Source organism: Pristis pectinata, chromosome 11 (assembly GCF_009764475.1).
Source record: "Pristis pectinata isolate sPriPec2 chromosome 11, sPriPec2.1.pri, whole genome shotgun sequence".
NCBI lineage: Eukaryota > Metazoa > Chordata > Chondrichthyes > Rhinopristiformes > Pristidae > Pristis > Pristis pectinata.
The window spans coordinates 21682868-21709010 of NC_067415.1; the positions used below are offsets into that span (position 1 = coordinate 21682868).

The following is a 26143-nucleotide window of genomic DNA, read 5'->3' on the forward strand; positions in this document are numbered from 1 at the left end:
TTTTCTTAGATTAAAAGGAGGTTGAGGCATGATCTGATACAGGGATATAAAATAAGAGGCATAGACAGGGTAGACTGCTATCCCCATGATAAGTGCATCAATTAAAAAAAGGGCAAAGGTTTAAGGTGAGAGGAGATAGTTTTAAAGGGGATTTAAGGGAAAGATTTTTTTTAAAGAAAGCAGAACTCACTGATAGAAGAGGTAATGGAGTCAGATACAATCACTATGTTTAAGAGATATTTGAATAGGTACTTAAATAGGCAAGGCATAGAAGTACTGTGTACAGACTTAATGTGGGCAAATAGGATTGGTGCTGATAAAGAAAAAGGTCAGTATTGATGTGATAGGCCAAAGAGCCTGTTCCTGTGCAGTACAACTCAATGACAATACATTCCCAAGTCAGGATTGTTGAGACGTTGATTATCTGCTTCCTATTCATTCTGTAGGTAGTACACACTAACTGTTGCTCACAGCAATCGAAGTGTATGTTTCAGGTGGTCAATGGACCACCGCTCAAGCTGTCAGCTTTGTCAGTAGTCGGCAACTGTAACATCAGATACCTGTTGTGTTCAGCTCTCAGTGTAAATTGAAAGGACCCAATAAAGCAGAGTACATCAACTTTCTAACCAAATCCTTTGCTAAGTTATTGCAATTTATACACCAACTTCTTGAATAAGAATGAAAAAAAAAATAAAATGGCAAATGTTTAGTTGGCTTACTTTTGCTACATGATATTCTAAAAGTTTTGATAAATACAAGGGGCTGATTTCTTTACAAAATATTGAAAAAGCAATCAGCTATTCTCTTCCCAACCCTCCCTCCCCCCCCCGCCCACAAAATGATAAGTTAAGCTTTCAATTTCAACCAGTATTAAGTTTTCCTCAAATTCTTGAAATATAATGCAGGTTTATTGCATTCATTCCTCCTAGATAGTACAAGATTAGCATGTTTAAAATCTGTGTTTTAAAAAAATGAAATGCCATAATTTTTGAAATGCAACAATTTTAATACAATGAAATAGCAAATTAAAAATGATCAATACATTCTGGTTTTGGTCCAGTTTATTAACTGAACATGCACTCTAAAAAATAATCTAGATTAATATTAAACAAATTACTTTAACTAAGGCTTGCATTAAGACCTTCATAAAGTGTCTGTTATTCCCCCAATGAATGCCATACATGTGAATTTTTATATTTTGAGAAGCAAATTTAATTTCAAATTTCAACCCTGCACTTAAAGGCTGATCATTGAAACTTTAAAATCCAAAAGTGTGAATAAGGATAAAACAAACAAACTTATTCGATGGTGACCCATTTGATACTTGTTTTTTTTTAAAATAGGTGCAGGCAGTTGGTCTCAAGTTTGAGACTAAAACTGACAGAGGTGCAACTCTTGCTTATAATTAAGGCAAGTCAAGCTTATGTGCAGTTAATTCCATCAATTAAAACAATTTTGATGGGTGATTAATTTTAATCTCTTGCCACAATAAAAAAGGTTTAGAATATTTTGCCCAGACAAGCTACACCGACTAAAACCAATGATCAAAATAAGTTTTTATTTTGAAACGTTATACCATTCAAAACTTATAGTTCTAGGATGGGTTACAGTCAAAGCTTTTATTGTTTATTACTTAAATAAATTTCAGTAATCATATCTTTCAAATGAAGGAAACATGGATGGTACCGTTCAAAATACCTGGGAATGTAAGCAATCATTTAATGCCAGGCATTTTACAGTAGACCTTATAAAGAAAGCTTTGGAAAATTCCTTGCATATTCCGCTTAATGATTACAGTTCTTTTGAAATGATACTATTAAACTTGTGTTCTGGTATACCATTTTAAACAGTAGAGAGAATTTGCAACATGTATCATATAGATATTCTCCGCTCAAAGACTTGTCATTTCATTTGACTCTTGGCATCCTACTAGAACTTAAAGGAATGCATATTAAAAACAGCAATGTCATGTTCAAAACAATTCCAAAAATAGTTCTCTTCAGCAGAGGGATACGTTCTAGGTGACATACTGTTAATGGCTTCCGACTCGATCCCTGGGAATAAGTCGCAGTTCTGACCCATGTTTTAGGAAAATATTTCCTGCAATAAGATTTTAAAAAAAGCAAACAAGTTAATAAAAGCAATAGAATGCACTTAGCATTCATTTAATGCAATTATTTCAACTGTTTATTGCATGTAAAATGTTAATGTCCTTAAAAAAAAACAAATAAGTCAGTCACCTCAGATACTTTTTGCTATCCTTTAACATGCAATCTGAAAAGTCTTGAATCTATACCACATCACATGCATATAGATTTAGAATTTCTTCCCCTCTTTAAGCAGTTTGTGCACTCTTACCTTGTGACAACTCAAGGCCAAATTAACATTTTTCTGTATAAAAGGGCACAAAATGTTCTAACAAACAGCAAGCAGTAGCCATGATTTTTAAAAAAAACTCCTCTATATTATGGAGAAAATTATTACATTCATATTTGAAAGAATCATCTTCAAAACCTGGTACATGAATCAATGAATGCTACCCATGTAATTCAGTTCAATAACCATCTTATTCAGAGAAACAGCTAGAGGAATGGAATTGCACTGTTCTGAGTCAATGGGCCAAACAGACCAAATGGCTGAAGCAAATAAAAGAAAATACTTCACGTAGCAATAGAGTATTTAATAGTTTTAACATAGAGGATCCCTTACCCTTGCAATTCATAGCTAGTCGAACAGGATGGCAATTGCCTCTCCTGCAGGACATATAGGTCATACATGAAATGGGCCATAGCACATCACTTTTCAGCACAAAAAGGCAAGCTACTTCAGTAGATTGCAGAAGATTCACACTGCAACTACATTGCACCTTTTGTTGGTGCTGCAGCTACAATAGCCTGTATAAAGCAGCCTGCTTGATTGGCACCTCATTTGCCACCTTATTCTGCTGCTCAAAAGGACAAAAATTAAATACATTTTGCAATCACGTATTAACTTAAACTACTGGCTTTTTGCACATCTGATACTCGTTAAATTTTCTAGAGCCAAATTCAGCTTCTTTTAAGATAGTAATGGTAAGTACTGCAAACACTCAGCAGGTCAGGCATAGAGGCTTGTGAAGAGAAACAGATTTAATTTTCTTTCATCAGAACCAGGAAAAGTTAATAACTCAAGGTGTTTCAAGCTGCAAAGAAGCGGGAAGGGAGGAGAGAACAAGGGTCATGTCTGGAGCCAAAAACAAACTGCTGGAGGAACTCAGCAGATTGAGCAGCATCTGTGGGGTGAAAAGAATTAGAGGTTTCAGGTCAAGCCCCTGCATCAGGATTAAGAGGGGAGATAGCTAGTTTAACGAGGAGAGAATTATGGCTGTGCTAGGATGGTGACAGAGACTAACTGACACAAGCAGTGGTGGTGCTAACAGAGAGAGGGTAGAGAAAACTTCTTAATCGCAGCTGATCTATCTAGAAGAAATGCAAATGGAAAATGAATGAGAACCGAATGAGGCACCTTCCAGCGCTCAGGACTCAGTGAATTCAACAATTTCAGATTACTACTTCTGATATAAATTGCAAAAGCTGATTGCTCTTATTTTCCTCCCACCACAGATGCTGCCTGACCTGCTGAGTATTTCCAACAATTTGTTTTTGTTTCAGACTGAGCATCTGTAATTGCTTTTTAAAATGCTAAATATGTTATCTATCACCAAATAATATTGTTGTTTTAAACCTGTCACGCTGTACTTTAAAACTAATAAGGATTAAATCTTAACATGAAAGTAAATAAATACCACTCATCCATTTCAGTACAGAACAGGTAGAATGCAATCACTTAAAAAGCCCAAAATACTGTTTATTCAGCCAAGCCACTTACATTGTGTAACTATATAGATTTATAGAGCCCTGACATTATCCCTCCCTTGATACAAGTGCCCCTTTTCATTTTTGAAAGATTCACCTCTGATTCATTGTGAACATTTAAATACATCTACAAGGCACAAAAGTATACTTGTATTAATTTATCTCTCTGCTGTTATATTCGGCAATAAATATTCGATTAGAAGTTGACTGCAACCTTTACTATTCAAAATATTTTTAGTAAGGCACATTTTTCTTCATAGTTGAGAAGTGGTTTTCTGGCATAACCAACAATTTACTCCATTTAATTCCTTGCAGTCTATGAAACATTGGCAGTTAAAAATATACTTGTTTAAAAGTAGATTAATTATGGGTAGAAAGTTGTAGTTGAACTGCATTCAGAGAATATTTGTATTTGTTCCATCTCATTTCAATAACTCACTGAAAAACGTCTGTAAAATTTATACAGACCAACGGTACAAATCATCAGATTTGGTGATCTGGGTTATATGTGTTTTTTCTGATGCAAATTAAAAACAACAAATATTATTTGGAGACTTACAATCTGAGAACACAGGAACAGGTCTTCAGCCCACGATGCCTGCACCGAACACAATTCCAAATTAAACTAAAGTAAATCTCTTCTGTCTGTTCATGATCCACATCTCTCCATTCTGTGCATATTCATGAGTCTATCTAACAGCCTCTTAAACACCACTATTGTATCACTCTCACCACTACCCCTGGCAGCCCATTAAAAAAACTTGCCCCGCACATCTCCTTTAAAATTTCCCCCCCTCACCTTAAATGCATGTCCTCCAGTACTTGACATTTCTACCCTGGGAAAAAGGTTTTGACTGTTCACCCTATCTATGCCTCAATTTTATAAACTTCTATCAGGTCTCCCCTCACTCTGGCGCTCCAGACAAAACAATCCAGGTTAGTCAACCTCTCCTTATAGTGCACACCCTCTAATCCAAGTAGCATCCTGGTAAACTTTTTCTATACCCTTTCCAAAGCCTCCACATCTTTCCAGTAATGGGGTGTCCAGAACTGCACACAATACTCCAAGTGTGGCCTAACCAAATTGTTATATGGCTGCAATATGACTTCCTTACCGTTATACTCAATGCTCCAAAGTCCAAGAGTACAACAATGTACAGCATAAAAGGGACTTGTACCATGAAATTGAAAACTGTGCAATGTTGGTTTCAGCTGCCCTGTATGTTTTTATTAATACAAAACCAAACACATTTGCAATTGTTGCTGACTTTAGCAGATTGAATGATATGGCATAATTTTCAATTGCAGTCCAAATGTTCAGCATTTGGTTATTCATGAAGCCACTTAATAGATCCTGAGATTACTGTCAGATGTCAATTTTTCTAAGGCAACCCATTAGTTGTTGTTTATTTTTTAAGAATTGTGTCCTACCTCATCATCAGTTTTGCAAACACTATTTGGAAACGTTTTCTATTTGGAGTTTAAGTTTTGACTATTTTTCATACCTCTGCCTCAAGCAGCTGTGCTTATCACTGCTTGAAAACAGCCCACAGCACAATATGGTAATGTGAAACATTGTGACATCCATTTCCCAATTGCAGGTCCCGCACCCACACATTTACATCATCCCACCTTCAATGTATAATCAAAGACGTATTAAAATTTCATAGGAAAGGATTATATTTGTGACACTTTAGTTTTCACATATTAAGCATATGGGCTTTTATTTGTGAGCTGTGTTGCATAACCTATTTTCATTCCTTCAACAAAATGACTGGATTGTACATTTATTTTTCTTCCAGCTGACTTGCAAGCAGACATGTTAATATTGCATATTAAGCCTGAAGCCCTGTGCTTACAACCACCAGATAAACTTCTCAAGCATGGAATACATATTGGTTATAAATATTAAAGGTTGTGTGTGTTCATAAAACAACAAAGGCCCTTATAAAATGCAGATCTTGCGATTGCTAATACTGCAACACAAGCTAAAACAAACACAATGGTTCAAGTACAATCAATAGAATATTGGAATTAAACTGCTATGGGCCATTTCTTTACTATTACCTGAAAAAAAGCACAAGTATTTGATTTCCACAATCATTTCACTTCTAAAAACCCTTTTAAGTTTCAGTAGAAGTTTAATAAATTCTACATACACAATTAAAAATGAGAGTTTAGTAAACTAGTAATTAATATTGGATTACAATTTCAATCCTAGTTTACACACAATTTGGATACTTTACTGTTTTTCCTTGCAACTTTGAACAACATTAAGTGCATTAATGTTGAAGTTAGCTTTACTGTTTTCAGAATTTCAAATACTGCAAAACAAATCGCTTTGTGATTTGATGACCTGAAAAAAAAATCATACAGGAAGAAAGAATGCCATGACATATTCTTTCCACCAATATTGTGAACACTCCCTCCAATAATGACTAAAAGCTGATGGAAACTAAAGATTCAAAAATGTGCTGGCAAAACAGCTACAAAGTACATCAATGCCAACTCTGTTGCAAGTCTCTTTAAACATATTTCTGAATTATCAATCTCACATGAAACTCTGACATTTTAAGGAGCTACCAATTTATTTTGAACACACAAATTCCAGGAAGTTGGGTGGAAGTCCCAATGACATCTGCATTTCCCTTAAGTAGGCCAACTGGGAAATTGGTATGCACATTCTATACCACTTCAAACACACACGACTAGATTACTGAAATAGATGTTTACTCAGTCCATATTACCAATCAGGTACATCAACTGAAAATTCCATCCCGAGCAAACAATAACAGTACACTCAACCTGTTCTTTTTCCTCCCAGCATTTATGACATAAAAAAATGCATTTCTTCTCACTAATTGTGTTTTAATCCAAGCAGTACACTCAATCATTTCTCTCCCCACCCCCCACCCAGAGGCTTTCCATCCAGATGTTTGAACAGTGGCTTTTGTTCATATCTACATTCTATTACATTTTCAAAGGAAATAAAATCCTTTTATTCTAGTAGAATATAATTATAGTCCAGATAATGCCCAACCCTTAGTGCTACATTACAGTTCTCACTTTCAGAATATAGCAGATTACAATACAGATCTCCTATTGCAGCAAATACTTTGTTGCCAGGAAGATTAACACATTTAATCTACAAAAAGCTAGTGCAGAAATTGCAGCAGCCCTGGCAGAGATATCTAAAACATCCTTAGCCATGGGTGAGGTGCCGGAGGACTAGAGGATAGCTAATGCTGTTCCGTTGTTCAAGAAAGGCTCTAAGAATAAGCCGGAATACTATAGGCCAGTGAGTCTCACATCAGTTGTGGGTAAATTATTGTAAGGCATTCTAAGGGACAGGACATACAAGTATTTTGAAAGACAGGGCCTGATTAGGGATAGTCAACATGGCTTTGCGCATGGTCATGCCTAACTAATCTTAGAGTTCTTCAAGGAGGTTACCAAGAAGGTCAATGAGGGAAAGGCAGTGGACATTTTCTACATGGACTTCAGCAAGACCTATGACAAAGTCCCACATGGGAGGCTGCTCCAGAAGGTTAAGTTGCTTGGCATTCAGGATGAAGTAGCTAATTGGATTCAACATTGGCTTAGCGAGAGAAGCCAAACAGTGGCAGTAGATGGTTGTCTCTCTGACTACACGCCTGTGACTAGTGGTGTGCCACAGGGATTGATGCGCCACAGGGATTGGTGCTGGGTCCGTTGTTGTTTATCATCTATAATGATTTAGATGTTAAATGTGGTAAACTGGATCAGCAAATTTGCAGATGACACCAAGATTGGGGGTGCAATGGACAGCGTGGAAGGCTGTCAAAGCTTGCAGTGTGATCTTGACCAGCTAGGAAAACGGGCTGGAAAATGGCAGATGGAATTTAATGCAGATAAGTGTGAGGTGTTGTACTTTGGGAAGACAAACCTGGATAGGATTTACACAGGTGAATGGTAGGGCTCCGAGGTGAGTGGTAGAACAGAGGGACCTGGGAATACAGGTCCATGGTTCCTTGAAAGTGGCATCACAGGTAGACAGGGTTGTAAAGAGAGATTTTGGCACTTTGGCCTTCATAAATCAGGGCATTGAATACAGGAGTTAGGATGTTATGTTGAAGTTGTACAAGACATTGAGAGGCCAAATTTACAGCATTGTGTGCAGTTCTGGTCACCTACCTACAGATAAGATATCAATAAGCTAAAAGAGTGCAGAGAAAATTTACAAGGATGCTGCTGGGACCTGAGGTATAAGGAAAGGTTGAAATAGATTAGGACTTTATTCCCTGGAGAGCAGGAGAATGAGGGGAGATCTTATAGAGGTATACAAAATTATGAGGGGGAGAGATAGGATGCATGCATTCACCCAAAAGGTTGAGTGAGATGACAACTAGAGAACATAGGTTTAGGGTGAAAGGTAAAATATACAAGGGAAATCTGAGGGGAAACTTCTTTAGTCAGAGGGTGATGAGAGTGTGGAATGAGCTACCAGCGGAAATGGTAGACGCAGGTTCAATTGTAACATTTGAGAAGTTTGGATAGGTGCAGGGATGGGAGGGGGTTGGAGGGATATGGTCTGGGTACAGGTAGATGGGACTAGGCAGAACATAGAACATTAGAGCATAGTACAGGCCCTTCAGCCCACAATGTTGTACCAACCTTTTAGCCTTCTCTAAGATCAATCTAACTATTTCCTCCCACATACCCCTCCATTTTTCTATCTATGTGCCTAAGAGTCTCTTAAATGTCCTTAATGTATCTGCCTCTATCAGCACCTTTGGCAGTGTGTTCCACACACTCACTACTCTATGTAAAAAAACTTACCTCTGATATCCTCCCTGTATTTTCCTCCAATCATCTTAAAATTATGCCCCCTCATGTTAGCCGTTTTCACCCTGAGAAAGTCTCTGACGGTCCACTTGAACTATGCCTCTTATCATCTTGTACACCTCTGTCAGGTCACCTCTCATCCTGCTTTGCTCCAAAAAGAAAAGCCCTAGCTCGCTCAACCTGTCCTCGTAAAACATGGTCTCTAATCCAGGCAGCATCCTGGCAAATCTCCTCTGCACCCTTTCTAAAGCTTCCACATCCTTCCTATAGCGAGGTGACCAGAACTGAACACAATGCTCTAAGTGCAGTCTAACCAGGGTTATATAGAGCTGCAACATTACCTCGCAGCTCTTGAACTCAATCCCCCCCAACTAATGAAGGCCAAAAAGCCATACACTTTCTTAACAACCCTATCAACTTGCGCAGCAACTTTGAAGGATCTATAGACTTGGACCCCAAGATCCCTCTGTTCCTCCACACTGCTAAGAATCCTGTCATTAACCCTGTATTCTGCCTTCACATTTGATCTTCCGAAGTGTATCACTTCACACTTTTCCGGCTTGAACTCCATCACCGACCTCCAGGCAGAACATGCTCCATCTACAACCACACACTGCCTTCTATGGGCAAGCCAATTCCAAATCCACACAGCCAAGTTCCCCTGGATCTCATGCCTCCTAACCTTCTGAATGAGCCCATCATAGGGAACCTTATCAAACACCTTACTAAAGTCCATATACACCACATCCACTGCTCTAGCCTTGATGTGTTTTGTCACATCCTCAAAAAATTCAAGTCAGGCTCGTGAGGTATGACCTGCCTCTCACAAAGACATGCCGACTCTCCCTAATCAAACTACACTTCTCCAAATGTACATAAATCCTGTCACTAAGAATATTTTCCAATAATTTGCCCACCACTGAAGTAAGACTCAATGGTCTATAATTCGCAGGGTTATCCCTACTCCCTTTCTTGAACAAAGGAATAACATTTGCCACCCTCCAATCATCTGGTTACTCCTGTGGCCAGTGAGGACGCAAAGATCATTGGCAAGGGCTCAAATCTCTTCCCTCACTTCCCATAGTATCTGGGATATATCATGTCTGGCCCTGGGGACTTATCCTAATGTTTTTCAAAAGTTCCAGCACATCCTCCTTCTTAACATCAACAAGTGCCATCTTATGCCTGTTTTATGCTGTCCTCACAAATGTCAAGGTCTCTCTCACAGGTGAATACTGAAGCTAAGTGTACATTAAGAACCTCCCCTACCTCCTCCCACTCCAGGCACATGTTACCTACTCTATCCCTAATCGGTCCTACCTTCACTCTGGTCATCCTCCAGTTCTTCACATATGAGTAGAATGCCTTGGGATTTCCTTAATCCTACTTGCCAAGGCCTTCTCATGCCCCCTTCTAGCTCTCCTAAGTTCATTCTTAAGCTCCTTTCTAGCTAGCTTGTAATTCTCTAAAGCCTTGTCTGATCCTTGCTTCCCGAACCTTAAGCTTCTTTCTTCCTCTTCACCAGATATTCCACATCTCTTATCAACCATGGTTCCTTCATCCTACATCCTTTTCCTGCCTCAATGGGACAAATCTATCCAGAAGCCCATGAAGTGACTTCTGAACAACCTCCACATTTCCATTGTGCATTTCCTCGAGTACATCCACTCCCAAGTTCCTGCCCAATAGCATCGTAATTCCCCATCCCCCAATTAAATACTTTCCTGTACCATCTGCTCCTATCCCTCTCCAAGAGAAGGGTAAAGGTCAGGGAATTGTGGTCACTGTCTCCAAAATGTTCACCCATCGAGAGGTCTGACACCTGACCAGGTTCATTGCCTTGTAACAGATTCAGAATGGCCTCGCCTCTAGTCGACCTGTCCATATATTGTGTCAGGAATCCTTCCTGGACACACCGAACAAATTCCACCCCATCCAAACCTTTTGCACTAAGGAGGTGTCAATCAATATTCAGGAAGTTGAAATCACCCATGACGACAACCCTGTTACTTTTGCATCTTTCCAAAATCTGCCTCCTGATCTATTCCTCGGTGTCTCTGCTGCTATGGGGGGGGGGGGGGGGGGGGGTGGTTGGGGTCTATAGAATACTCCCAATAGAATGATTGCTCCCTTCCTATTTCTGACCTCCACCCACACTGACTCAGTGGACAATCCCTCCAGGACATCTTCCCTTTCTGCAACTGTGATAACTATCCCTGATTGGCAATGCCACTCGCCACTCCCCCACCTTTTACCTCCCTCCCTCTCCCTTTCGAAACATCTAAACCCTGGAACCCTGGTAGAAGATAAGGTCGGCATGGACGAGATGGGCTGAAGGGCCCATTTCTGTGCTGTAGTGCTCTGTGACTCTAAGCATGTGCAGATTAAACACTATGACTGACATACACATCACATAAATGATCAACTTCTTGATTAACACAATTTAAAAAGGTTATAATGAATAAAGATTGAATTGCCATAATTATTTATGTGATTGGCCAAACTCTGCTGGGCTCAACAGCCCACAGTCTCCACTCAACAACACTTACTTTTAACCCCTCACATGAGAATGGGCCAATTAGCTAACCCCCAAAACAAGACAGGCATTCGGCAAAAATGAGCAGACGCCAAGTAATAAGTAGATCTCAGGCAGCACCACTGGGTGTTGAAGCCCTTCCAACTGTTTTTAAATGTTTATGATAGTTCAGATAGACCATCTATAAATGGCTGACAGCACCGGACACAGCAAAGTCCATTCCACCGGCAACATCTCAGTACACTAAGTTATCATTACCAGCAAGGGATAGAGGCCTGGGCTTCCTGCAGATGATTAAATAATATGGATCCCACCAATACACTCTTTTGTAACAATAGATATAAATGCTTTATGATCCTAAAAGTATTAACACATTAATAAATATTAAATCATTTAACAGGAAATTATATTAGCAAAAATATATGCCTCCGGAGAGGGGCAACATTTTATGTGGAGCTCCCAAGGGTATTATATAAAATATTCCCATTTACAACTACTACTACAGCTGAAATCTGAAATCACAGACACTGCAGTAAATAACATTGTTTCAAGTTATTTAAAAAAACTAGAGATCTTAAGAAGGGGCAGACTCCGGACTCCAGACCACCCACAGAGTGAGTGCAGCAGCTGGAAACTCAAGGAATGTCTCCATTGTTTCAGAAAATGTGGTTGCAGATAAAACTGAAACGCAGGGCCCTAAGACACCCGCCAACCCCTCACTCACCATCCTTCTGGATGATATAGTCTCTGGAAAATAAAATTGGAGACCTCAGAGCAAGACTGCAGTACCAGAGGGACATCAGGGACTGCTGGGCACTCTGCTTCACAGAGACATGACTCACCCCCAGCGCTCCAGCCATAGGGCTTCACCATCCACCACATGAACCGGACAGCAGCATCAGGTAAAAGCAAAGGCACAGGTGGCGGCGTTTGCTTCACGATTAACTCATCGTGGTGCACAGTCGTGGCGGTTCTGTCTCAGTCCTGCTCCCCCAACCTCGAACATCTGCAGTCAAGTGTCATCCGTTTATCTGCTGAGGGAGTTTCTCCGCCGTCATCCTGGTAGTGGTGTACATTCCACCCCTGGCAAATGTCAAGCTGGCACTGGAGGAGCTGAGAACTGTGATCAACAGCCACAAGACAGCGCAGCCTGATGCCTTCCCGATCATCACGGGGAACTTTAACCAGGCCAGTTTGAAAATGTCTCTGACAAACTACCACCAACACGTCACCTGTGGAACCATAGCAGCCAACACACTTGATCACTGTTACACCATCATGAACGCTTACTGTGCCATCCCACGCCCGCACTTTGGCAAGTCCAATCATCTGGCTGTACTTTTACTCCTGGCATATAGGCAGCAACTGAAGACCGCAGCACCAGTGGTGAGGACTGCGAAGGTATGGTCAAGGGAGGTGGAGGAGTGTTTACAGGACTGCTTCGAATTGGTGGACTGGACCATATTCAAGGATTCATTGTCGGATCTAAATGAATATGCCACAGACTTCATCGAGACCTGCGTGGGACTGTGTGCCTTCAAAAACGTACCAAGTCTTCCCAAACCAGAAGCCCTGGATGAACCAGGAAATTCGGTCTGCTGAGGGCTAGATCTGTGGCATTCAAAACCAGCAATCCAGAACCCTACAAGTAGACAAGGTACAATCTAAAGAAGGCCATTGTGAGAGCGAAAAGACAATTTTGAGAGAGGCTAGAGACATAATTGGATGCATGACAGCTGTGGCAGGGTTTGCATACCATTATTTCCTACAAGGCAAAACCAAACAACATAAATGGCAGCGATGCTTCACTCCCCGATGAGCTCAACGCCTTTTATGCATGCTTTGAAAAGGGAGAGTAACATTACACCTGTGCGAATCCCCACAGCATTGGGTGACCGTGATCTCCGTCTTGGAGGCCAACGTCAGAACATCCTTCAAGAGGGTGAATCCTCACAAGGAATCAGGCCCTGACGGTGTACCTGGCAGGTACTGAAAATCTGTGCCAACCAACTGGCTGGAGTGTTCAAGGACAACTTCAACCTCTCACTGCTGCAGACAGAGGCTCCCACCTGCTTCAGAAGGACAGCAATCATACCTGTGCCCAAGAGGAGCAGGATGAGCTGCCTCAATGACTATTGCCCAGTAGCACTCACATCTACTGTGATGAAGTGCTTTGAGAGGTTGGTTAAGGCTAGAATTAACTCCTTGCCTCAGCAAGGACCTGGACCCACTGTAATCTGCCTACCACCACAACAGGTCTACAGCAGATGCAATCTCACTGGCTCTTTACTTGGCTTTGGAGCACCTAGACAACTGTTTATCAATTACAGCTTGGTGTTCAACACCATCATCCCCTCAGTACTAATCAACAAGCTTCAAAGCCTGGGCCTCAGTGAGGACAAGATGTTATTACCGACCCTCGACACAGGTGCACCTCAAGGATGTGTGCTTAGCCCACTGCTCTACTCTTTCTACACATGACTGTGTGGCTAGACACAGCTCAAACACCATCTACAAATTTGCCAATGGCACCACTGTTGGCAGAATATCAGATGGTGACGAGGAGGCGTGAGATACATCGGCTGGTTGTGAGGTGTCGCAACAACAACCTCGCACTCAACAGCAGGAAGACTGAGGAATTGATTGTGAACTTCAGAATGGGGAAGTTGGGAGAACACGCATACCAGTCCTCATTGAGGGGTCAGCGGTGGAAAGGGTGAGCAGCTTCAAGCTCCTGGCTGTCAACATCTCAGAGGATCTATCCTGGCCCAACACACTGATGCAATCACGAAGGCGGCACGCCAGTGGCTCTACTTTGTTAGGAGTTTGAGATTTGGTGTGTCATCAAAGACTTGCAAATTTCTACAAATGTTTGGTGGAGAGCATTCTGACTGGTTGCATCACCACCTGGCATGGAGGCTCAAGGATCAAAAGAGGCTGTAAAGGATTGTAAACCCAGCCAGCTCCATCACAGGCACAACCCTCCCCACCATCGAGGACATCAAGAGGCGGCACCTCAAGGCAGCAGCATCCATCATTAAAGACCCTCACAATCCAGGACATGCCCTCTTCTCGTTACTACCATCAGCGGAGGAGGTACAGGACCCCGAAGACCCACACTCAACGTTTCAGGAACAGCTTCTTCCCCTCTGCCATCAGATATCTGAATGGTCCATGAACTCTACCTCATTATTCCTCTAGCACGACTTCATTTATTTTTTGGTAACTTATAGTTATTTTTATGTCTTCACTGTTGCTGCAAAACAACATATTTCATGACATACATCAGTGATAATAAACCTAATTCTGATTCAATTACTTTCACAGAAACTGTAATAGTTTATAAATCACCAGGTGCAGTTGTGTAATCAAAGATTGCTCTATTCGAACAACATACTGCAGGAAGCCACATGGTACAAGTGGTCTCGAAACTGATCAGTGTACTTACACAATGATTCGTTCCTCAATGTGTACACCTACTCAAGTATTCCTTAGATAAAAATTGAGGTAGCATAGACCGAGGACCGAATACATTGAAGAAGTCCTCCAGAATTATCTGTGCCTATTGCCAATTTGTTCCAGTACAGTTACAACACTGATATTTACATGACAATGTGGAAAACTGCTCTAGTATTTCTTGTTCATATCCAAACCAGCTAATTATCAACCAATCTATTCTCACAGTTGCAGGTGTTACTGACTGTGCTATCAAGTAACACCCCCTCACCATAACCCAGTTTGGGATTTGCCAGGCCTGTTTGGCTCCAAACCTCAAACTTTATTCAAAAATATGGACCAGAGAGCTGCATTCCAGAAGTGAAGTATGACTCACCGACCTTGACATCAAGGAAGCCTGGTAAAACTGAAGTCAACAGGCATCAAGGGCTAAAGGAAGATCGTTGAGGTGATGATGGTCTATCAATGCAGCACTACAACTTCACTTCAGGGGTTACTCAGGATACTATTTTGGGCCAAGCCATCTACAGCTGCTTCAATGACATTCCTTCTATCGTTAGTCAATAAGTGGAGATATTTTATGTTCAATTTTGTTCACAACTCAACAAATAAAGCAGTCCATGCAGTAAGACCAAAACAATATTGGTACAATCTCTTTTTAAAACATTGCTTTTTGTAAAGGGGAAAATGCTGGAAATAATTTCAAAGAAATTAAAGGTTAGCCCAAGGGAAAGTCGCATGGGTACAGGAAGAACATGCACGCTCATAGACAGCACTGGAAGTCAAGATTGAACCCAAGTCATTAGAGCTTTGAGGCACCAGCACCACCTGCTGGGCCACTGTGTCACCCATGGCCCTAACCAATTAATGATCAAACAGTTAAGTTCTGGAGAAAGGCCATAAACAAAATATTAAACAAATTTTCTCCCCACAGATGCTGCCTAAACCAAGTATTTCCAGCATTTTGCCTTTATTTCAAATAATTTACTGTGGTACAAAAACTTGTTACTGTGGCCATTTGGAAACTAAGAATTCAATACATATGTTATTTAATTGCTAGAACAAAATACAATGCCTTCAGAAATTATTAAATAATTTTACTCACCTGCTGTTTGAGCTGGGTTGATTCCTATTCCATCTGCAGTGAAACAAATTCACATTAAACTATCATTACACAAGAAAGACAAAATAGAAAACATCTGCACCCTACTTTCTGAAACGACAGTACATGGTATTTTATTGAATTCCACAAACTGATAACTATACATACGTACACTCTCAACCTATAACTATCAGTCATAAAGGATTTGCGTAATATCTATCATGATAACAAGGTACTAACTTTCCTTTTTTTAATGTCTTCATTTACTCCTAAATGTGCTGAATGCTAGTGTATGGATCAGGACAATCTAGAGAGTTGACAGAAATGCATTTGTGCTTATGTTTAAGATTGTCAGGCAATTTAATAATCAGATGTGATCAAAACATAGTAAAATACATGTAATGTCTATATTAAGATGCTTTTATTAATCTATTTAAATGGAATATTTTCATAAGTCATGTTTTGAAAAATATTTCTCATGCATTAAAGCCATTTCTTTATATGCAACCACACTAATAGAACAGCTAATGAAAATAAAGATATTAACAATGTTACTTTGCAACATTCTTCTTGGATTTTTCACTACTGCAATTATACTGAATGTTAATATTTAACCTCTAGCTTTTCTTAAAAAAATGTAATAGGAGCAAATTGCACAGTAATAAAATGCTTGTTTTCTTACCATTTGTTATAATAGCACTGCTTGCTGCAGGTACTTTAAACTAAAGAGAAGGGAAGATGAAGAAAATAATTTTTGTTGACACTGAACTTTGAATTCTCAAACATCCACATTAGAGGTAATGTAATATAAAATTAAATACCAGTAAACATGACCAGTATAGTTTACAAAGATTAATATTTAGGTCTCTGCACAGATCAAAGTCATAGTTACTGAAAAGTAAAGGCCTTCTGTCAACTCATACATTAGGGGAAAAATGGTAATGACAACCATAACATTTTCAATGCAGCAGTAACATGGCTAACATTTAGTTTAAAAAAAATGGATGACTTGTATTAGGAAACCCAGATAAGTAATCAACTTATTAAATGATTATAATTTTCAGTAAACTAGATGGCCTAGGGAAAGTAGAAGACAGAATTACATATTCTTATAGTAGTACATACTCTTATTTTTAAATAGGGATATATTAAGACAAAAAAAAGCATATGTCAATTGTTGTTCCAGGCATTTAGAAATCAAATTACTGCTGGCGAGGAAGCCTTGTGAATTACCAAGTGCCCTAGCTAGAAGCCAACATGAAACGACCGGTGATGTGTTTGCTCTTTGAAATTACTAAAGCCTAACAGCAAAACCTTAAGAGCACTGCCACATAACTATAGATAATGGAAAACTAACATCCGTGAACTTAAGTGGGATGTTTTCTGCTCAACTTCTTATGTTTCCCAAAATCAATATGAGCATTTGCTAATCTCAATTCTTTTTATATTACAAACCCTCAGTCTCTTCTCTGGTTCTTCAGAGGATCTATGAACCTGCATTAGAGTCTTATATGATTCTGTACCCACTTTTTCCATATAGAAAAGCTCCATCCAATTTACAGCCAAATAGAACAGAGACATATGGATTGATTTCCTGATCAATTGATTAGAAATTGTCAGAGTCCTGCAGCACAGAAACAGGCCCTTCAGCCCAACAAGTTTGTGCCAACCATTAAGCATCCAATTTTTAAAAAATATTTAATTCAATGCATTTGTTTTCTGAATGTCCATTGTAGTCTAGACCTGTCTCAATTATGACTCAGGACATTAAAGAATTCTTAAACACCAGACCTGGATATAATTTTAGTTAAAAATCATAAATATGATTGTAATGTGGATGCCATTGAAATGGAAATATCAAATAATTTTTAAAAAATCAAATCTTTTATTTTGAAGTACTCCTATAAACAAATTATTAATTTGTAGCAGCAGTAGTATACCAAACCATAATTACTAAAAATCCACTCATAACAAACTTGTCAGGATATTTAAAAAACTACCTTCCAAAAGCTTAAAATTCTCATCATTTCAAGTGACTTCACCTTGATTACAGTGCAGAAAGCTGCAAACACCGCAGCACTGGTTCACTGCCAATACCTGTGAGATTTTAACATTAAGTTACTTTTCCCAATACTCTAATTTTAGTGTCATAGGGGAAATACAAATTTCTTTTCTCTACTTTTTTTAGTGGCTTGCTGCAGCAAGTCCTTAAGGTACTTCTGTGACAAAAAACCCTGAAACCATCATCAATTTATGGAGGAATGATGGTACATCAATTGTTTTGCTATTGTTATTGCCACAAAATTTAGGCCATTGAAATTGCAGTGTGAATACCATCATTTTCTCACCTAGCTTTGTATGTTACTATTGCTATTCCTCTGAAATTGAATATGGTTTCTACCTTAAATGTTTTTTTTTGCTTTAAATAATCCCTCTCTGAAAAGCTGCAGATCTGGTGGCTAGTGCTTGAGGTTTTGTACTACCGCAAAATGGAACTCAGAATTAGTAACAGAGCAACAAATCTTCAAAACATCAATAAACTTAAATTAGGGGGGAAAAAAGAACAAATTTCACAAAAGATTTCTCATTTCCAAACCATTCCTAGTTTACAAATACAATACAAACTGATTTTCTTTTTAATTGACATTTTACTGGTCAAAAGGGGCTCTTTGCACTTCTATACAAACACTGTACTTTCCTTCCAATAATGGAATATAATCCAGGTCTGACTACATTACTCTTTGTTAAGGTCACTTCTGTCAATTCAAAGCATGCCTGCACCATGCCGATAAGCCAAAGCTTAAACACAGAATCAGTCAGTATGCCAGCCAAATATCTCTCCGTTTTCAGGTGCCCATTTACTCAGGTAGAGTGCACTCAAGATAAAATCATTCCTAGAAACAAAATAATGGCACCATTAATAAAACAAAACATTTGTCACTTGTTTGGTAGATGATTTACAGAAATAGAATTCTCATGGCAAAATAGGAGGATATTTGGCCCATTGAGTTGGTGTCAGCTCCTATTAATAGCAGCTTTTTATTGCCATTCCTCTGCTCATTAGTCCTACAAGTTATTTTCCCTTCAGTGCCTAACTAATACCCCCTCAAAAATCCCTGTATGTATTTCCCCACATTTCTCTCTCTCTCCTTCTTCTTCTTCTGACTTCTTCAACAACGTCATTACGTCCTTTATCTTCTATTGACGTAAGCACGCCCCACACACACATACACACACACTCTCTATCTTAAAGGGACTTTCACTGAGTCCATAACAACAAGAATTTCCAGATCATAACTTGTGTATATAGGTTCTTTTCCCCCCCTTACATCCCCGTATACTCCTTTTCTAAGACTTTAAGCATGCCCCTGTCCCTTGAACAACCTGATAACTGGAAGACTATTTATCAGACTCAAGGACAGCTTCTATCCCACTGTTATAGTTATTGAGTGGTCCCCTAGTACAATAAGATGGACTTGACCTCACAATCTACCTTATGGCCTTTCACCTTATATTCTGCCTGCATTGCACTTTCTCTGTAACTGTAACACTTTATTCTGCATTCTGTTATTGTTGTCCTTTGTACTACCTCAATGCACTTTTGTAATATGATCTACATGATGGCATGCACAGCAGATTTTCAGTACCTTGATGCATATGACAATAATAAACCAATTCATCTAAAATCAGGCAATATTTTGTTCACCTATCAATTTTCTTTGATCCAAGGAAAACAACGTTAGCTTCTCCTGAAATTCTTCACCCCGGAACTACTTCAGCAGTTGCACCCCTTCTTAGACCATCACATCCTTCCTAAAATTAGGTTACCAGAAATGGATGTTTGAAGAGTGCAAGCTCCTTGAACACAATTATAATGACTTTTGAAAATTAATTAAATCCATTAATAATTTTAATACCATATCAATGGTGTGGCTAGGTTTACAATTTCGTAAACCGTGCATTGATATTTTGTATATGCACTGCCCAAAATAAACACCAAAACACAAATTTGAAGTTCACATGACTAGCTGGAGATGATAGATATTTCTTACATATTTTTAGGTTATTTGTCCTACAAAATCCTTCTCACATAGATTAAATAGGTTACTACTTACTAGATGATACATAGCTCCTTAGAATCACAAAGCAAAATGGGATAATCTTATTTAACAACTAAGTAGTCCTGGCACATGTCTTTGGAGATGGTGTTTCAATTAACATTTTTCATGTCATTTATTGAAGTCAAAAGTCTCAGCAGTCATAAGCCAGGATCTTGTTCTAGAGCAGTGAAGTTTTCCAGATGTTTGCTGCCTCCCTCTTTGCCTCACCAACTCACATCAGCCTGAATGGTCAGAGCTTTGCTGTTTTCCCATTAGTCTGAGCTGCTTTAGTCTTCTATTCAAATTCAAAACCCTAACACATAAATTTCATGTTTTTGGCATCACACAAAAGAAGTTCAATACAAGTGGTTTCGCATGGAAGGACTACAAGAATCCGGAGGAGGCAAGTTATGATCTGGATCTCCCTGAAAGAGTGATGGAAGCAGACTCAAAATTAACTTTCAAAGAAATTTGGATAAATACCAGTAATGGGAAAAAAACTGCAGAGCTAGAATAAAGACCAAGGCAGTCAGATGTAACTGGATAGTACTTTAAAAAAAAGGATCATTTTCAATGTAAAGGTCAATCAGCCCTGATTAGGTGATACAATATAAATGAGTGCTCAGAATTTCCAGATTTCCAACTCTCAGGCATCATTTTGAAACTGGGCAAAGTACAGATTCAATTACTACTTTAGTTATTTCCAAACTGTAGGAACATTGAAAATTCTCATTTATCACAAGTCCTACATGCATTTTAGAAATTATTTTTTATGCATTACAATCAACTCACAAATCATACTTATAACCAGTTACTATCTTGATATACCTTTGAAATGGTGACCTGCCTGTTGTATTTTTCTACTACAAATGATAATTCAGGATATGCTCCCAGAAATAAGTAGCAATATCTTTTTTTTGCAAAAAAAATTGTTAGCATGTAAATAGATTCATTGCAGTTTGAATATGAAATTCTTCACTCTTTCCTCTATCAAGTGACCTCAATACCTCTAGTGACTGAAATACAATCATTTCCTAACAATGTGGCAAAATGCAGTACTGCATATATAAAGTGACAATGGATCTCAGTAGACTGTTTCAAGTGTTTACTAACAGAAGAACCTTGTTCAAACATACTGTTAGAAGTTTTACAAATCTGTTAGAATAGATGTCTAGTCACCACTGTTCCTAACATGGCTTAAAATAGGAGCTACTTCAACAGCAATGAAGAATCCTTTTTTTTAAAATCAGCAAAACCATTTCACACCAACAGCACATCAATGGGTTACACATTTCAATTTTAATACTGGTACTAATAAGTTGAAATGCGAAAATGACTATTCTAGCTGTTAGTCAGCTTCACAACAAAACAGCACAAAATTAAAACCCAACCACAATTTGATTCATAATTTTTTCCTCACCTAACCTGGAAATATTTGCAGAATATTGTGCAGACACTGACTGGAGTCAGACTTGGCATCCGTACGCAACTGTGGCACTCCACCCCACATGAAGTCCCACACCAACCCCATGTGGGCAGATATCACCACATGACTTTGGCACTAAGGCCAGCTTTTAGCCCATGGCCAAGAAAGAACTTCTTAATCCCAGGAAATACTCCTCACCCTCTATCACACACAGCCACAAACAACAATCAAAATCAACACCATAAATAAGTCTCCCACTCTGAGTTAACTACCTTATCCTCTCCCTGGCTAAGTACCTATCTGTATTGTGGGGGGTTGTGGCTGTCACTTGACAGCACTGCCTATTACCTGGTCGAAAGACACATCACAGCCAATCAAGGTTTGGCTCCACCTCACCCATCATTGGGCACCTGACCACTGGTCCCTTGAAGCACCTTTGTACTTGGCCTCAGGTCATTGGCCTTTGTGATTGATTAGCTCTTGCTGGCACCAGGCCACTGGCCTTTTTAAATTACCTGGGCTGGACCACCCCCACCCCCAAGCACTATAAAGAGTGCCACATGTGCTCAGTTCACTCTCTTTTGACTGCTCCGAGGGATTCACCCTGCTTCATTCCAGGCCGAGGAACGGCGCTGGAGAGATCGTTGGTAAGGTGTGCACTGTCAATAGGGTTAGGAGCGTTCTAGTCAGTATCCCCAGTAGCAAAGAGCCATGCCTGCACTGAGTCAAGGGGTGGCAGGTATCATATTGTTTTTCCATGATTGTCTGTACCTAGTTCGTTGTGTGTGTGTGTGTGTGTGTGTGTGTGTGTGTGTGTGTGTGTGTGTGTGTATTTTACCCTTGTCACGATTTTCCCACACTCACTATAACCAGTGCGCATGTGCTGTTCCCATTACCTTTTCCCCGTGTTTGTCTTTTGTAAATAAATCATTTATCTCTAAGACTGTGTTCAGAGTCCTTGTCCTCTGAGATCTTGAATCTGTTTCACAATACTATCTAACACTGTTACGATCCACCAACATCAACTCAAACTGTCCAGGATAAAGCACATCTCTATTCAACATGAAATGGCCTGGCCTGGCCCGGCCCAGCCCAACCAAAATCCAAATGTTATGGTAATACACAAGCCACCCATTCCCCTCCCCTCCATCCCCAAAGATTTTTTTGTTCATTAAGTAAATTTAAATGTCTCAGCTACCATGGTGAAATCGGAGCTCGTCTCCAGATCAATAGTCCAGGCTAGTGGATACTATACCAGTAACTTAACCAAAATGCACCACATCCCATTTTTTGGACACTTTGTGGTATATCCAAACAGAATAATGGAAGGACCATCAATACACTTGATCTAAATATGAACCACCACAGGAGTCTGCCTCAGTCTAACAGCAATGGACTGACAAAGTTAGGAAGTTGATAAAAAGGGAACATTTGAAAGATTGCTGGAAAAGAGCAGGTAAAGTGACTAATAACATAGCTATTTCAAAGGCCTCCTCCTGTCTAGCACAATTCTATTATACACAGTTGTGTTTACCTCTTCTGCTGCAAACTTCAAAACTGCAGTGAAAGGGGTGCCTTCAGGTACACTCAATCTGAAACAACAAAAAAGGTTATTTTATTACCAGAATGGAACTTAAATTCTATTCCTTACTCAAGTACCTTAACTAACATGTTTTATGGATGGAAATGTGACAGCAAGGAAGGATTATAATAATGGTGTTCTTAACCAATGACACGTGTCTCCTTTGACACGTCTAGAACTGCCTAAGATGAGAAACATGTCAATTTTACTACGGGAAACTTTAATCCAAAGTCAGCAGTTTCTCCTCCTCCATCTAGCACACTACATGTCATAAATTTCCCATCTATTCCTTCTGGCTTCAGACTCATAATACAAATAGAAGAAATAGCAGGAGTTAGTCATTCATGCTCTGCCATTCAATAAGATCACAGCTGATCTGGACCTCTGCACTACTTTTCTGCACCAAAGTCGCATCATCCAATTCGCTTAATACCTAAAAATTTGTTGATCTCTTTCTTGAATAGGCTCAACTACTGAGCATCCACAGTCCGCTTGGATGGGAGAATTCTAAAGATTCATTACACTTGGGGTGAAGAAACAACCCGTTTATATTTGGGTTTTTTTAAATCCTTCAATGTATTTTAAAGACCATGATCACATTCATCTTTTCAACAATATGTTCAACTTACAGCTCTATGTTGGCATCAAAGCCCTGAAATCATTTTCTTTAAAATCTGTAAACATTCTTGTAATTCCTGATAGTAAATGGACTAAGATTAAAGGAGTGGGTGGATCTAGGAGAGAAAGGGAACATTTAACCTTCTAATCCCATATTTGATAAAATCTTAAAACGTCCTTTAACTTTACAATCTTTATTATAACCTTTATCTATTCGCTAAGAAGTTCAAACAATAATTGGATTTTATAAACTGGAAACAATAACACAAACACTAATGAAGAAACTGAACCAAAAAAGAGCTGTAATTTAAAATAACCAACAACGGCACCAACAATGATTTCTATGATACAATTGCAATATAGGAGTACTTTAAGAGTCACAAGTTACAATAATGGATTAACAAATATTTATTAGAAGATAAAACTCAGGTCAAAGCTCGAATTTTCAGCCATGATCACTTACACTTTGTAAGGTAACTTTGGATCTGATGTCAATGTGATTTTAAAAGTAACTTTTGACCTGAAAAAGAGAGAATTGATCAGTCATAGCCAGCTGCTGTTAAGTCATTCTGTTAAAAATGCCAACCACAGTACAAATTAGTCTTAAATATTAAAACTGCTGTTGACTAAAATGTGCCAATACAGCACACAACTGTTAATCAATATTTACTATAACTCAGTTCATGAGTGTTCTTTCTTGTTTTAAAGTTAGAAGCATTAACAGTACTATACCTATTAATATCATACCATATTATTCTTTAATTCCAGCCCATTCAAGTTACACCTAGTAACAATATCATTCTAATAATGTGAATACTCCTGTTTCTCTGCTGCTGGTTTTTAAATTACAATTTCCACTCTTGCAGAAAATTCTGATTTACAGCGTTCTCTCTCTCTCTCTTTCAATAACATTCAATGCAGTTAAGAAAGAATAAATGGTTACACTTACGTATAGTACCTTTGTAATACAGGGTATATTTGAATATTACATGCGGGACACAGATGGCAGCAATTATGCAAAGTCTCTTCATTAAATACATGTGTTTAAAAAGGCAATTAAAAATAACAAAATATTAATGTACAGGGGAGCAAAAACCAGAGTAGGTCAGTGAGGAGAAAGGTGGCGATGAAGTAGGAGAGGGGATAGAAAACAACGGTAGACTTTTAATTGAATTCTTCTTCCAAAGGTGAATATGAATCTTTAAAATATTCAGGACACTGATTAACTGATTTTTAGATATTATGGGAATCAAGGGATATGGTGTTAGCCAGGGAAGTGGTGCCGAAGTCCTACCAACCTGCACATCTTTGGGACCCCATCCCCCCGGCCGGACCCGGGACCCCATCCCCCCGGCCGGACCCGGGATCCCATCCCCCCGGCCCAGCCCCCCGGCCGGACCCGGGTCCCCATCCCCCCGGCCCCCGCGCTCGCTCACTCACATTTTCTCTCCCGGAGCCGAGCCGTGGAAGCCGGAAGCGGTCGCGCTATCACACGTCACCAGTACAGAGAGGACCCTGGTATAGACGCCAATTTCACCACACCAGTGCGGGTTGAAAACCGACACCCACTGAACTGGTTTGACCCGTTTTGTTTTTATTTTGCTAAAATATCCGCCGCTGCTGAACTTCTTTCCGAGACTCCACGTTCAGCAGGCATCTTTCTAGATAGCTAAGCACTTGGTAGGAAAATGGAGAGGAAGTGAGGGCGGTGAGTGGCTGGGATGGTGGCCGCTGTTCTCTGGCCAGTTGTTAACTGTTGTTTTTTTGACTACACGGAGGCATTTGAATTATTTGTTTGAAGGTGTATCTGTTAAACCTGAGGCTGTCCACATTGCTGTTTTACCAACCTAATTCACTGCTTTGCATCAGCTGCCCACAGATCAATCATCTGCAGGGCACCGGGACAGAGACACAGGAGACTGCAGATGCTGGAACCTGGAGCAACACGCAAAATGCTGGAGGAACTCAGCGGGTCAGGCAGCATCTATGGAGGGAAATGGACAATCAACGTTTCGGGTCGAGACTCTTCATCTAGACGCACTGGGCATCAGAACTGGGAACTCTCCAGATAATGACCAAGAGTCTCCCAGAATTTATGAAAGTTCCCGTGTCTTCAGAGAGACTTTGCCAATAAGCCCAGGTCACTTAAACTCAGGCGGGCGAGTCAGCAGCTGGACTTGGGCCTTTCAGCAAAACACAAACTGCGGGAGGAACCAGTCCAAGTGAAGGGTCTTGACCAAAAATGTCAACTGTCCATTTCCCTCCAGAGATGCTGCCTGACCCGCTGAGTTCCTCCAGCATTTTGTGTGTTGCTGGAGGAACTCAGCAGCTTGAGCAGCATCTGCGGTTGGGGTGAGGGGAAGGAATTGTCGATGTTTTGAGTCAAGATCATGTGTCCTGAAGTAGGGTCTTGACCCAAAACTTTGATAATTCCTTTGCCCCACAGTTGCCCAACCCATTGAGTTCCTCCAGTCGTTTACATTTTGCTCCAGGTTCCAGCATCCGCAGTCTTTTATGTCTCCTTGGGCCTTTTAGGCATTGTGAACCAATTTAAGCCCGTGACCTACACCCCTCAGACTCTTGCGCTCCAGGGACATTTTTTTCTCTGGAGCCTAAGAGGCTGAGGGTGGCCTTGTAGAGGTTTA

At 39.7% G+C, this 26143-nt stretch overlaps 1 protein-coding gene across 1 annotated transcript; it reads right to left on the bottom strand.

Moving 5' to 3' along the window:
• Positions 1–1539: 1539 nt before the first annotated feature.
• ufm1 (ubiquitin-fold modifier 1) lies at positions 1540–24980 on the bottom strand. The gene is made up of 6 exons (XM_052026212.1): positions 24939–24980; positions 23962–24018; positions 22833–22890; positions 16455–16494; positions 15776–15808; positions 1540–2100 (listed from the first exon to the last, which is right to left on the bottom strand). Coding segments are annotated over exons 1-6 (258 nt in total). The 5' UTR covers positions 24941–24980; the 3' UTR covers positions 1540–2032.
• Positions 24981–26143: the final 1163 nt, after the last annotated feature.